The sequence below is a fragment of the Cynara cardunculus genome (genome assembly GCF_001531365.2).
Source record: "Cynara cardunculus var. scolymus isolate 2C chromosome LG 9, CcrdV1, whole genome shotgun sequence".
Classification (NCBI taxonomy): domain Eukaryota; kingdom Viridiplantae; phylum Streptophyta; class Magnoliopsida; order Asterales; family Asteraceae; genus Cynara; species Cynara cardunculus.
The window spans coordinates 8,825,141-8,838,993 of record NC_037536.1 but is presented as its reverse complement, the minus strand read 5'-3'; the positions used below and the strand labels follow the sequence as shown (position 1 = coordinate 8,838,993).

Here is a 13,853-nt window from a genome sequence, read left to right as displayed (position 1 = left end):
CTCTTTTGAAGCCATAACTACTTAATAGTCAAAACTGTGGATGCACGTTAGAATGGGATGCACCGGATCAATCCTCGTATCAAGCGCAATTCATAAGTGGGTTCAAGATTAAATGTCATCAACGGTCTAGATCCCTTCTTAAGCTTCTCACTTTAAACCTTCTTACACGATCCTTCGTCATAGAGAATAAAACCTCTATTTTAGAGAATCCCTTAGATGCTCTAATCGATAATTTCTTCCAAAAAAAGGGGGTCAAACCCAGCATTTAATTTAAGAAAAGAACATAATTATAATGAAGTACCACAATCCTTACTTTACTAGGCCTACAATTATACCCTCTACCCAGCCAGCCAAATAAGACACCATTCGACACATTTTGATACAACAAAGAGAAAAAGACCTCAAACAGTTGATAAAAATACGATTTCAAACTAATATTTGGAGTTGGGATCGTCGCTAATTAAGACGTAGCAGACTTCAACTTCTTTGGAGGCGGGTTTCCTCCAGACACGATCACGTAAGTATAGAAGCATAGCATCGCAACACTATCAACAAACGAGACTAGTTTTAAACAGAGGGTTGAAATGAGGAAAAAGAATCATACGTCTACGTTTTTCATGTCTCTTCCCTGTCCCACCAATCATTATTGTAAGACGGGGCTAATAATTTGAGAACCCACAAAATTACAAGAATCGTTAAAACTACTGCATCATGTGTTGTTCCATATGATTCGTTTTCATCTAAGAATAAGATTTTGAAGACTATTAACATAGATTTGTTTGACATTGTGAACTAAATACATATGAAACAAATATATGTTAATTACGGTTGGGTTCCAGTGAGAAGGAGAGTTAAGATGAGAAGCATGAGAAGGGATATGTACCCTTGGATGCACATTAGGATGACATGCACCGAGATGCACCAGATCAATCCCCATATCAAGCATGACTCATGGGTGGGTTTGAGATTAAAGGTGATCAAAGTCTAGATCCCTTCTTACGCTTCTCACCTTAACTCTTCTTCTCACGCGATCCTTCGCATGTTAATCAATACCTTAAATTATAGTCTTAGATGGAAAAAGTTTATGTTAAACGATACCTTAAGGAAAAAAATTCAAAGTTCTCAAAATATATGGGGTTGTCATTAAATTATGTCCCCGATGTAAGACACACATTTATTCATTTAATTATATATATATATATATATATATATATATAAATTATTATTATTCTTCGGGGCCGTTTACCAAGCGCTTACCCGGCTAAGCGCTTACCCGGCTAAGCGCTTACCAAGTAACATTACATCACCGTATGAATATGGTAAAGACCAAGAATCTTACCCGGTAAGAGCGAGACAAGGACCAAGAGTCTTACCCGGTAAGTGTAGGCAACGACTCTTCCCATGGTAAGCGCTTATCGGGTAAATTGTTGCATACGATATCGTTTTGGTGGACTAAAATCTTACCCGGTAAGTAAATAATAGTGTTAAATTTTACCGGTAAACACTTACCGGGATTGGTAAACGGCCCCTTAATGATGCGTCTTACAATGATTAGTGTGACAGGAATGGGACATAACGGATGATTGTTTTACTCTTCGTATGAACTAAGAGTTCTTTATGCATGAACAGATAGTTCCGTACCTCATGGCAGCATTGAATCCCGTTGGTACTATTTTCTTTGTCTGCATAGCAAAAAACAATTGCAATTAGAGGAGACTCGTCGGCTCATAAGGTATATTGTGCTTGCTTCGGCTTTATCATTCTATTTCTAATTCGCCAGTTTACAAGTCATGTAACATGTCTCCTCCCTCTCTACCAATCATTTCAGGAAACATCATAAAATATTATTCAACATGGATATCCTCACGACATTCATCATGAATACTAATCATGATATTCATCATGAATACTAATCATGATATTCAGCATGAATACTACATGAAATAGGTGGTTTCCACATTCCCAACATATTTATTGTTATCATTTCAACCTGCCCCTATATATATGTATATATAAAAGGATATAAGGTTGGGTTCCAGTAGAAAATTAAAAAATTTGTAAGAAACGTAAGTACTTTGTTAGCAGACGTTTACATTTAAGTTAAAATGTTAACGTAAATTAACATATGTTAACATTTCATGGTATGTGTTAATGTATGTCAATTCATTTTAACTTATGCAAGCATATTCATGATAGCATCCGTTTAACATTTTCCTATAACATTCTTACCAGATCTTGATTTCCTATATGCAATCCTAATTCATATATATAGAGGACAAATCATATACAAACCGCCTAAATGTTACACACTGTACAAACCAATCTTGGCCCTTGATTGTGTATTTTGAAATTTTTAGGTGGTTACCAAGGTTGAGAGTGAATTTTGGAACCAATTTGATCCGCATCCTTGCTATTGATTTGATAATTTCCATGGACCGTTGAGATTGGTTTGTAAGATTTAGGCGGTTTGTATTTGAAGTCCCTCCCTCCCTCCCTCCCTCTCTCTCTCTATACATATAGGTAAACTTATTTAACATTTCCATCATAGCATCTGTTAACATTTTTCTATAACATTCCTACCAAAATTTTGATTTCCTATGCGATCCTAATTCACACACACACAGATATATATATATATATATATATATAATATATATATATAAATAATATATATATATATATATTGTGAATAAATGATGTGTGTTACAATGATTGGTGGGACCGGAAGGCGACAAGTATAATAGGGATAAGTGAATTTTTCGTACTTACCACTGAGTAGGTCTGAATTGTCTTCCAAAGGAGGGCAGCAGCGATTCCTGCAAAGACAGAAGCAGAACATGTAAAACAATGAAGGTTGCAGCTTTTGGTCGTGAATAGATGAACAGAAATACAGATTACGATAGACTTGGAAAAGGGAATACATGATATAGTTCATTTGATAGAAATTCTTTCATAATGAACATTACACGAGTAAACCTGGTCAATTTTGAAGTATCACAGAGGTGTTCACTGCATTCAACAACTCATCAAGAATAAAATCACGCACATTACACTTTAGGTAGACATATGTAAAGTAGCACGTCTTCATGTCGGAGGCATATGTAAGTTAGTTAAACTTGAGAAGCATTTAATTCATTCAAAATAATATGAATGTATGCAAGGGTGGGTTCAAATGAGAACTGTAAATATTTTTGAGGATCAGGAACCAACTGTGTCATGTATTATTCAAGATGAATAACCATGAATAATGAAAATTATTCATTATAAATGTTATGTAGATATTCACTACGAAAATTATTCATAATGAAAATACATGATAAAAGATGCCTGAAATCATGAATACTACAAATGCACGATATTCAGAATTATTCAGGGTTATTCATCACGAATAACTCATAAATAGTTGGTTTCCCAGTTCACAAAATATTTACGGTTCTCATTTGAATCTGCCCCTACATGTATATACACACACACACACACAAAAGCCCTCCACCTCTCATATTCCTATAGAATTCCACACCGTAATGCTCTTCACAGATGGAATAAATGGATTAGGTGTAAAAACTAGCCCTTTTCATATACATTGTTCTAAATTTGCCCCTCTATGTCTATGCAATGTCAGAAATTCTCCTTTTTAGATAAAAATCATCAAAAGCCACATACTTGATAATTATGATTGAGTGGTGTCACTCAATTATAATTTTGAAGCACAATCATCAAAGGATAGTTCTGAAATCGATCACCAAGAAACCAGATGAATAACATAGAATATAGAGAAACCTACTGATATATTTGGGTTTACATTTATCCCTACCTGCTTGTCCAAGTATGAAAGGTATGCTAGAATGCCCTTGACTCCAGACCTTTAAGCTGAAAATGCTAAGGGCCAGCAATGCACCTCCATAAAGTCCACCAGATATCAAAGTAGCAGGGTTCCTCGAGAATAAAAAGCCAATAAGTCCCCCGCTAAATACAATCCCACCTGCAAGAAGAATACACATACATTAGAACATAGGCAAGTTGGATTTGGAAAACTAGCCCTTTAATTCCATCCAGTGTATCTCACACACAGAGATAGGGTCTGGGGGGTAGAAAGTATGCAGACGTTACCTCTACCCCAGTTTTGCAAAATAAGCAAACAAGAAACAAGTGTGATTAATAGCAACAAAGCGTGTGCAAACAAACTATAGATACAATGTGTTGAAACAAACTATTAAAGCACGAAGAACCCTACATATGCCACACTGTAAAAGCAAGAGCACCTAAGGCAATGGATAAAGTTCCTAAAGTTGAGAGATCTTTAAAGTTCTAAAAGTTGACAGATCATCCATCTTATTGTGCATAGCGTTCTATATATGGAAATTGGAACTTGCCCATGTAAAAGGAGAGTTCGGATGTAGGCAAGTTTTTTTATCCAATATCTCACAATTAACTACTTGTATAACTTGACTTGTAGGCGCAAAAATAGAATTACTTTTCGAAAACGTAAAGCATGCTTAAGTGATAGCGAAAAATCGTATAGGTCCACAACAATGTTACCACAATGGCAGTGCAAGTGCACACTGGACACTATGGGCTCTCAAGTAATAAAGTGGTAATGTACCAAGATCTTTTTTGAAGGGATTGGAACAAGTAAGAATCAAAGATCTTAATGAACTTCTTGTGCAAGCTTTGGTTCTATGCCTGCCAAGGCCCAACGCCTGTGTCCACATTCCCTTGCTTTCCCACTGATTTATGTCCTCTGCAAGTCCGACCTTGGATCCCTCCTCTGCAGCCTCATCCTTCGAGCAGCAGAAAGGTGCCCATGACCGCCACAATAGCCATTTGAGCAAAGAGTAACCGTCATTGGTGTGTTATCATCGTCATTATGAACAACTTCTATTTCCTTTCATTTCAATGTCTTTTGAGGGTACTTGTGATGCTTGTTTTAGCGTTCTCAACCTTTTGATGACTCTATGTTATGCATGTCGAATTGCGGTGCCGGTAACTAGTATGCATTATTATACTTTGACTTTCCTCTCTTGTTGTTTGGGTGTTTGCTATTTGTAAATCTCTCTAGCTAACTCTTCAGCTAGGTGTAACGACCTTGGCAGCTTCCTATAGATGTTGTATTTAAGAGGACGTAGGCCTTTATTTTCCTGCCCTACACACTTTTCCCTCATGCCTCACCCTTGCCTTTCATCTTCTCCTCCCATACAGCCATTGTGCAACTTAAGTTTTTTTTTTTTTTTTTTTTTGGGGGGGGGGGGTTGCCTACAAACTTGTCAAACAACTGCAATCTCATTAATTGCAATGTAATCAAGAGTGCGTTGATTTAATGCAATTTGCAGTAACAGATTCGCAGCCACTGTCACTAGATTCTCATAGGCATTCTACAAATACAGGTAAACGTGGAAACTTTTATGTAGATGTATGCATGCCACACAGTCAAGGGATAGCTTTGGAGGAGAATGATATAGGGATTCATAGCTTCCTTTTCAATTTATTATCTTTTCTTACTTGCTCATAGGCATTCAATGAAGTTGAGGCGAACTGACCAAATAAAGAGTGCCCCTACTCGCTACAAAATCATCCTTGTCATGCCTCATCCTACAAGTGGACCGCTAGGCTGAAGCTTCACAACATGTTGATGAAGACTCTAACTAACTTCTTTGGCAACTCCATGTCTACTCATCATATCCCTGGAAAGAGAGAATTTCTTCCATGAACTAGATATCATGTCCCCTTTAAGTTAGCAGCTATTTCATCTTTCAGATGACCCCTTATGGCTTAAAGACATCCCACAATCCACTTCCCATACTCCACAAACCCTTGCCAAAAAGAGAGTTAAATTAAGAAAAATAGGATCACTCCTAAGAAGATAAGAAGTGGAGCAAGTAGTCTATGTATGTTTGTCATTGTTTGACAAGGTTCGGTTCAGCAGGAGAAGAACAAACATACCAGATATAAAAAATTTGGGTTCGAAAACCACAACATAATTGTCGGTCTATTAGATAAAAATTTGTGGAATGTTTGATTGCAAAGAAGAAAATGAAAGAGAGAACTCACCTCTGTGAAGTTTGTTTCGAATAAGAAAGCCCCCACCTCAATCTATAGCGTGCGTCTGGGAAAAAAAGTGATACGTGGCATGAACGATTAGGAAAGAGGGAAGTGGCGATAAAAAGAATGTTGTTAGAGCAGCCAGCGTCGAACCAGGCAGAAAAAAGGAACTATGCTGGGAAGAAGAGAAATACGTGGGGAATGAAACTTCATTTCCCCCATTTTTGTTGGGCAATGCTTCATTACCTGGTATCGAGTATTTGGCCTATCACCTAGTAGCTAGCTGCCTATTTGCTCTCTGAGTTGAGAGGGATGGGGGATGGTGGAATTCAAATCTTTAGAGGAGCTACATTTGGGCTCCGGTAGCACAGTCATGTTTTAAGATCCTCTTTTCTTCTTAAAACTATAGATTATGGGGCTTTAGATCATATGGCCAAGAGTACAAATACTATGCCATGGTTGTCTCGATCTACCTATCTCCATGTTAGACTAGTCAACAGTTTACAAGTTTGAGCACTAGTTTAGTATATTTCCCTAGACTTGGCATTTTAAATGTTCTTTACATGCATACCTTTTATATTGTAACTTCTCTGATATTTCTGATCTGCATCTTTCTTTCTTGATCATTTTGTCTTTCAAGAGCTTGGAACTTGATGCATCGGCACATGCATTGAATAGTTTGTCTCTATCTGTAGTTAGTCAGCCACCTGGAGGAGCTATTATGGATGCTTTGAATTGTGAATATTGCCAAAATCAGTAAGCACATTTGTGCATCTTCCACTACATCTAATTCTAGTTTTCCTTTGGGTATTGCTCATATGACATTTGAGATTCCTTGTCTGTAGCTGTAAGTACTTTGTTGATAACTACTCTCATGTTACTTGGTTTGATCTACTCACAACAAAATATTACTGATGAACAAAAATTATACATTTATTGATAGTCACGTGCACTCCACGTTGTTGTACATTCCACATTGTTTATAAGGGGACATTTTAACTATCTGTTATCTTATCAACCACCTCCCCTCGACCACTGTAAAGTACCAAATTCCATACCACATTATTATCTATGATATACCCTATTCACTGTTTGTTCTGAAGTTTTTGCTTAACATTTGTTATGTGCAATTTCAGACCCAATACCATTAAACATGGACCATAGGCAACGGGATGCAATTTAAGAGGATATTCTAGATCCAAAATGGCTTTCAATAGTATGACTCGTCACCATAAAGATACTACCATCTGCACCTTTCTGTTTTAATTTCCTAGTCACCTTACAAAGAAAGATGTGTCCAATCTCGCATACCTTGATACACACAATTAGTTTCTAATAGTGCTTCTCACTGCTATATCTATTGCCATTATGGTCATGTTCGAGAAGCATTGCTCATTTGCCTAGTATGCCTCCAAGAAATTCTTCTAAGGGGCCGTTTACCAACCGCTTACCAGCTGAGCGCTTACCGGATGTCACTTACCCTTACCAGATGAGCATCGCAAGGACAGAGAATCATACCCGGTAGGGAGGGAAAAGACTCTTATTTGGTAAGCGCTTACTAGGTAAAAGACGCTTACCGAAAATCCATTTTGGTGGCGAGAATGTCACCTGATAAGGTAAGTGAGGGGGCGACTCTTGCTAGTAAGCGTTTGGTAAATACCCTCTAAATCTCCTCTTATTCATATTGTCATGTGAAAAAAAAATTACACGTGTATGTATAAAGCCCATTGATCGATTAGGCTACTCTATATCTAATCATGTTTCTTATGTTACCCGATAAGGTAAGTGAGGGGGTGACTCTTGCTGGTAAGCGTTTGGTAAATGGCCCATAAATCTCCTCATATTCATATTGTCACGTGAAAAAAAAATTACATGTGTATCGATAAAGCCCATTGATCGATTAGGCTACTCTATATCTAATCATGTTTCTTATGCTCGCATCTCTTAATATCCCATGCCTATCTAAACTTTAGACGGTTATCATGATCCTGGAAAAATGTATATAAGAGGCTCAAGCACACCGAATAAAAGAAAACAGTGCATAATGGGCTGTTTACTAACCTCTTATACCTCTTACTGAATAAGAGGTTTTTATACGGTAAGAGGTAACAGTGTTTACCAAAATAAGAAAAAAGACCTGTTGCTAACCGAACACTCTTGTTGCTGACTGGACTACTGATTCTAATCAGAGATACATATCATTCTGACTCTAAACAGCGATGGATTTCTTTTATTTTCCTCCTTTACCCCTTGTCAACTGGTATTTATCCACTCACCACCAATGTTTCCTCCTTTTGATGTATCCTCTACTATGATGGTCTGACTCATACCTCCCATTAGCCCTTCCCCTAACCATCTCACTTCTCATACATTCTCTCTCCACCTTATTAAAATTATTTCATTGACATTAGTTGGCTCGCATAGCGGGTTGGATATCCAGGTTAATCAAAAAAAAAATACACAACATACAAGTTTTTTTTACCAAGTATGGAATTTTTTTCCAAAATCCAATAAAAAGAAGATTTAAAGACTTTAAAGCTACATTTAAAAAAACTTTTTAATTTTACACTTCATATTCAATATTTCAACAAAAAAATATGATCGATTTGATTATGGGCTGAAGATAATTGAGGTTTTATATACTTATGATTCTGATTTTGAATTTTAAGGTCTATTGATATTTTCTTTAGTTAATTGTATGTTCTTTTAAATATACTTTGGTGTTTTCGATTTTGGAGAAGCAAAAAAAGAGAATAAATACCAATTTAAAAAATAGAAGGATATAATAGTCATTTTACACAATCAACAATCAATACAAAATATGATGCCAACAACAATTTTTTATCAGCACTTATCATAGTCAGTCCTCCTATCTTAGTCAGACCTCTTACCATGATCAGCTCTTACCCAATTTTTTGGTCAACATACCCGAAGGGAATGACTAACCTATAGAAGAATGTGACCTGGGGATCTAAGAATGTGGCTAACCTATTGAGACAAGTATGCATGATAGTAGTGTTACTACCAACTCCCAACATTAAACTTTACATGATAATTAAGAGCTCCTAGAGGATACAAAATTCAAAACCAAATTTTCCATAAGTATATAAAGCAAACTTTGGTTGACAGCAATTCTGTTTATGAAAAGGTTGTTGGAACCTCTTGCGAGCCACTAACTAATAAGCCAGTTTGGGCTTCCTGGAAGAATAAGGGCTATTTACAACATCTCATGTATGACAAGTTCCGCATGATTGACATATATGCTCCAACGTGTGGGGTTTAAATATAAGGGCTATTTGCAACCCATCATGTAATAATTTAATCACAACTATTTGTAAGTTCTATATCTGCTCATGAGCTACTATTATACTCTACTTATACTTGGATAGCTCTGTTGAATAATATCCACTTCACGAAAAAATATTATTATATTTATAAATCCTTTAAAGGAATGTATACACTGCGCTCAATAGCCGTTATTTTCATCCACAAAAACAAGATCAACCACTGGGTAAGGCGACTGATTTCTTTTGTTTGGACAGAATTGATTCTATATTACATCAACATCTGAGTAACTTCAAAGGAATGTATACACTGCGCTCTATAGCAGTTATTTTCATCCATAAAAACAAGATCAACCACTGGGTAAGGCGTCTGATTTCTTTTGTTTGGACAGATTTGATTCAATATTACATCAACATCTGAGTAACTTTGTAGTTCACATAGTGGAATGTGTGGTCCATCACATTATCTAACCCCAAAAAGATGTGATCTACCATCTCGTATCGTAACAAAGGGAATAACAATTTAATCCTTGCTCAAAAATGGCTGAAGATTCAAAGGCAAGATTAGCAACTCAAGCAAGCAGCAGCACGGGGACACCAATTCCACATTTTAAATCTTCGATGTTAGTTGATTCAAATCAAGGTATTCAATCGTACTTGGGTCAAGTTCTGTGTATTTAATAGAAGAGAAGGGTGGTTCCCAATGTCTCAAATTTTTATGCCAGGTAGACTCACATAGTGCTCAATAAATGAAGAGGAATATAGATGTCAGCACTAAATAAGTTATTGACATATGTTGCAGCATAAGAACGATTGCACACTAAAGAAGAGACATTAGCCAGATGTCGACTAAGCAAGCACTTTAAACTTAAAGCTTTGTATGAAAGGGTGTGCAAAAGCTTGACAAATTTATCAACACCAAATGGAACTTACCATACGGAATTCCAAAACAAAAATCATGAATCTTTGCTGCTTTTTTCGGTTCGCTGACTTGTACTGGTTCGTCTACCTCTTCCCCATTGACATATTCTTCTATATTTGAATAGGGTTTTTCAAGTATATCATTATCTGATTTTGATGCACTTGCTCTATATTTTACAGCTGACTTGCTACCTGAACTGAATGCTTTTATGGCATGTTGATCACTGTTCATAACCGTTAGCAACTGCAAAGAAGTAACGTTTGCAAGGTGACCAGTTAATATCGTTTCGTTCCCAAGGACAAGAGATAATAGTACATCTGAATCTCTCTAAGGAAGAAATGCCAGATAATCTTCAAAAACAGTAATTATAAAATTGAAACAAAAAATAGCCACAACTTCTGCGAGAAGCAAAAACTTTATGTTCCAATATTACACATCTATATTTACAATCATGGCATCCTAGACGTGTAAACCACTAAATCGGATCCTATGATAACAAAACAAAAACTCAATTGTATAGGCCTAAATCTAGGGATAACCCTAAGATAAGTAACTAATCTTACAAAGCCAACTAATTATACATGATCTTCCTCACTCCCCCTTAAGCTGATGATAAGTATTGTCCATATCCAGCTTGGATACAATATTCAAGAAAGAGTGACCCAGTCAACCTTTTGGTAAGAAAAATATAAGTAATTGCAAAATGTAGATGCTTGCGGTTAGCGAATTCACAAACCTCACTGAAAATTTCCACATCCAAAACCGTAAAAAAAGGAAATTTTTATAACCCTATATGATAGGTAATCCAAGTCGGTAATGCTTAAGTAAACCATACTATTTATTGGATAAGACAGATTCTGAAAGAAAGGATGAGAATAATCTACTTAATCATGTTCTTATGACTTGGTGTTCAAGAAACTAGAGGTCATTCCTGTCTTTAGCATGTTTGCTCATTCTATGTGAATCCTTGTCCTGGAATATACAACACCCATCATAAAGAACACATTACAACATGAATCTTGAGTGAGTTTTTGTATAGAGACTAAAATTATGGAAAATCTGAAAACATTCAGGAAACTTTCAAAATAACCAATGGGCTCATTTTGAATGACCTAGAGGATCCGTGGTGGTAGCTATTTTCCTATTAATTGAATATGAAGTGTAGGTTGAAAAGATATTGGATGTATGGGCCATATTATTTAATTGTTCGTGAATCCAAGATTCAAAAATCGATAAAGGTTTTAGCTTTTAATACAATATAAAAATGAAAAATGATCTGAACATGTGAAAAAACAAGTACCTTGAGGTCTATAAGGTATGTTGAGAGTGTAGATAAGTGACCTCACTAGAGATCAAATGGGACTGGGACTGGGACCAAGGACCGGCCCAATTAGGACCGGTCACACAAAGGACAGTACTTGCGCCCGGTCCAGGCCTAAAAGCCTCATCAGGCCTATGAAGGGCTGTGGATTTCAAGAACTTGATATTTCTTGCATAATAAGCAAACATAACCAAAACTCGAATTGCTAACTTTTGAACAAGTAAGATGATTCATACCTTGTGCATAAAAAGTTCAATGCAACTATAGGTTTGGGCAAACAGAAGCCATGTATAGTGTATAACGAGCAAGCAAAGTCACAAACTTCATTTGTAACTTACAAATTTAGTGGAGATACTTAAGTTTGCTTCGTATGCACTTCCAATATCCTAGAAAATAACTAAATTTAGCAATTTTTGCATCAAATGGACTAATTTGCAGGTTCAGAATTTGAACCTGTTATGTTTTTAGGGTAAATTTGGTAACTATAAAATTGTCTTAACAGACTATAAAAAAAAAGACCCACCTTACAGTTACACTTTAACAATATCCAATTTTGAATGTAAAGGTCTTAGGCTTTACCTTAAAAATCAAAGCATATAATAATGGATGGATTACCATTAATGCTACTATCACTACATTATAAGTGAAAGTATTGATAGTTGAAATTTAGAAGAGCCTTTTGGCTATGAATATTACAATTTGCCCATTCTAAGCAATAAAAGAATAAGATGTAATTCTTTTAAGCAAGGATACCATGCAACTAATCATATTCATTTAAAAAAATACTAGTCTCAAACGTACCTATCATGGATCTTGAATAATCCAACAAGAGTTGAGCAAAAGTTAAATCATAAGAGATGGATATCATATTAGCCATGAAGAACAAAAATAATTTGAGATGCAAAATATTACAAAAATGAAATACATCATAAAGGGGTATTTTTATGGGGTTGTAAACATACTTTTGAGGGTATATCAGTAAAATCATTTAATTTTAGTGCAGAGATTTTGGAAAGCAGCAATTGCAATGGAACATCCCAAAAGGAAACTTTAGGAAACATCATGGAGCAGAACTCTTAACCTGCAAGATCCTTACATTTTTCAAACCTAAAATTCTAAACCTTTTCATTTCAAGCAATCCATCCTATTAGACTGTAGTGGGGGAAGACCTCAAACCTCCAAGGCTCCTTGGCTTTTGCAATATTTGTGCCCTTCCAATTTCGAAAGAGGCTCCTTCATCATTCGAAAATATTCAAAAACGACTAATGTTGCTGGTTGCTCCGAGGAAGACCTAGAGGACTGCACAACTTCAATACTAATATCCCCGTTCCACTTGGATTCTAACTAGTAAAAGTGGACATTGATGATGTGCCAACAGCCAAATTGCCAATTGAGGCAATAACTATGTTCCACAACCTCGTAAGAAGTAATAGAGGAAGAGCCACTTGGAAATTGGAGCCCTAACAACTTGTGTTTCCAGCATGGGAAATTCACCAGCCATCAATAGATCATCATAAAAATAATCATTTACATAGACATGCGAATACGTAAAGTCAGACATCTTATCAAATCTGATATACAATCGCACATAACCGTATATATATATATATATATATATATATATACATATATAGAAACCTGGGAACGAAGAAGGTGGGGGCGTGATCGATTGAGGAGATGAAATCTGTTCTGGATCGTAGAAAAGCATGACAATTGAGATACAGCTGATGACATTTTAGGGTGAATTTGTCACAGATGCTTGTGAAATCTTGAAATTTCAAAATATTTGATAGGAAGATTTTGGTTTCTGAATTCTTCCTTCCGCTGGACAACGTTGAACAGAGGAGTTGAAAAGTTCCAGAAGATTCTGAAGACAGCAGCATATCTTGACTATTATTGGCCCTCATCAACAAATATTTATTTTTTTCAATAATAACTTTTTTATTGATTTATAAATCAACTTTTAACATCTTTATTTTTTAACTTGGAACAAACTTTATCCGGTTCAAAAAGGCGTGATTGTGTCGTGACGATGAAATCACACTACAATAAAATCGGGTTTATAGGACACCCTTAACTTTTAAATATCCTAATAGACCTTTTTATAAGACTTAGTTTACGAGACCAAAAAAATAAAGTGTCATATCTAAAGGTGTTGTAATAAGTTTATATGACGTTTTTTGACGTCGTAATAAGTTTTTTAGGACACTTTTAATATAAAGCGTCTCATTATCAACTTTATAGGACATTATTAGAAAAATTGTCCTATAAAAACAAATGTCCTATA

General features: G+C 35.8%; 1 protein-coding gene across 1 annotated transcript; it reads right to left on the bottom strand.

The window, feature by feature from the left end:
* Positions 1 to 217: 217 nt before the first annotated feature.
* On the bottom strand, positions 218 to 13,454 carry LOC112517998 (protein FATTY ACID EXPORT 1, chloroplastic). The gene is made up of 6 exons (XM_025125483.1): positions 13,205 to 13,454; positions 10,257 to 10,488; positions 3,815 to 3,982; positions 2,770 to 2,816; positions 1,642 to 1,682; positions 218 to 545 (listed from the first exon to the last, which is right to left on the bottom strand). Exons 1-6 carry the CDS (start codon positions 13,298 to 13,300, stop codon positions 461 to 463), a joined length of 669 nt encoding a protein of 222 aa, XP_024981251.1. The 5' UTR covers positions 13,301 to 13,454; the 3' UTR covers positions 218 to 460.
* Positions 13,455 to 13,853: the final 399 nt, after the last annotated feature.

Excerpts from the sequence above, each read along its gene's own strand:
- LOC112517998 (XM_025125483.1), bottom strand. The coding sequence starts at position 13,300 with ATGTCATCAGCTGTATCTCAATTGTCATGCTTTTCTACGATCCAGAAC. Across the intron at positions 3,983-10,256 it reads TTGTTTTGGAATTCCGTATG|GTGGGATTGTATTTAGCGGG; the intron begins GTAAGTTCCATT and ends TTCTTCTTGCAG. Across the intron at positions 2,817-3,814 it reads TTTCATACTTGGACAAGCAG|GAATCGCTGCTGCCCTCCTT; the intron begins GTAGGGATAAAT and ends CTGTCTTTGCAG.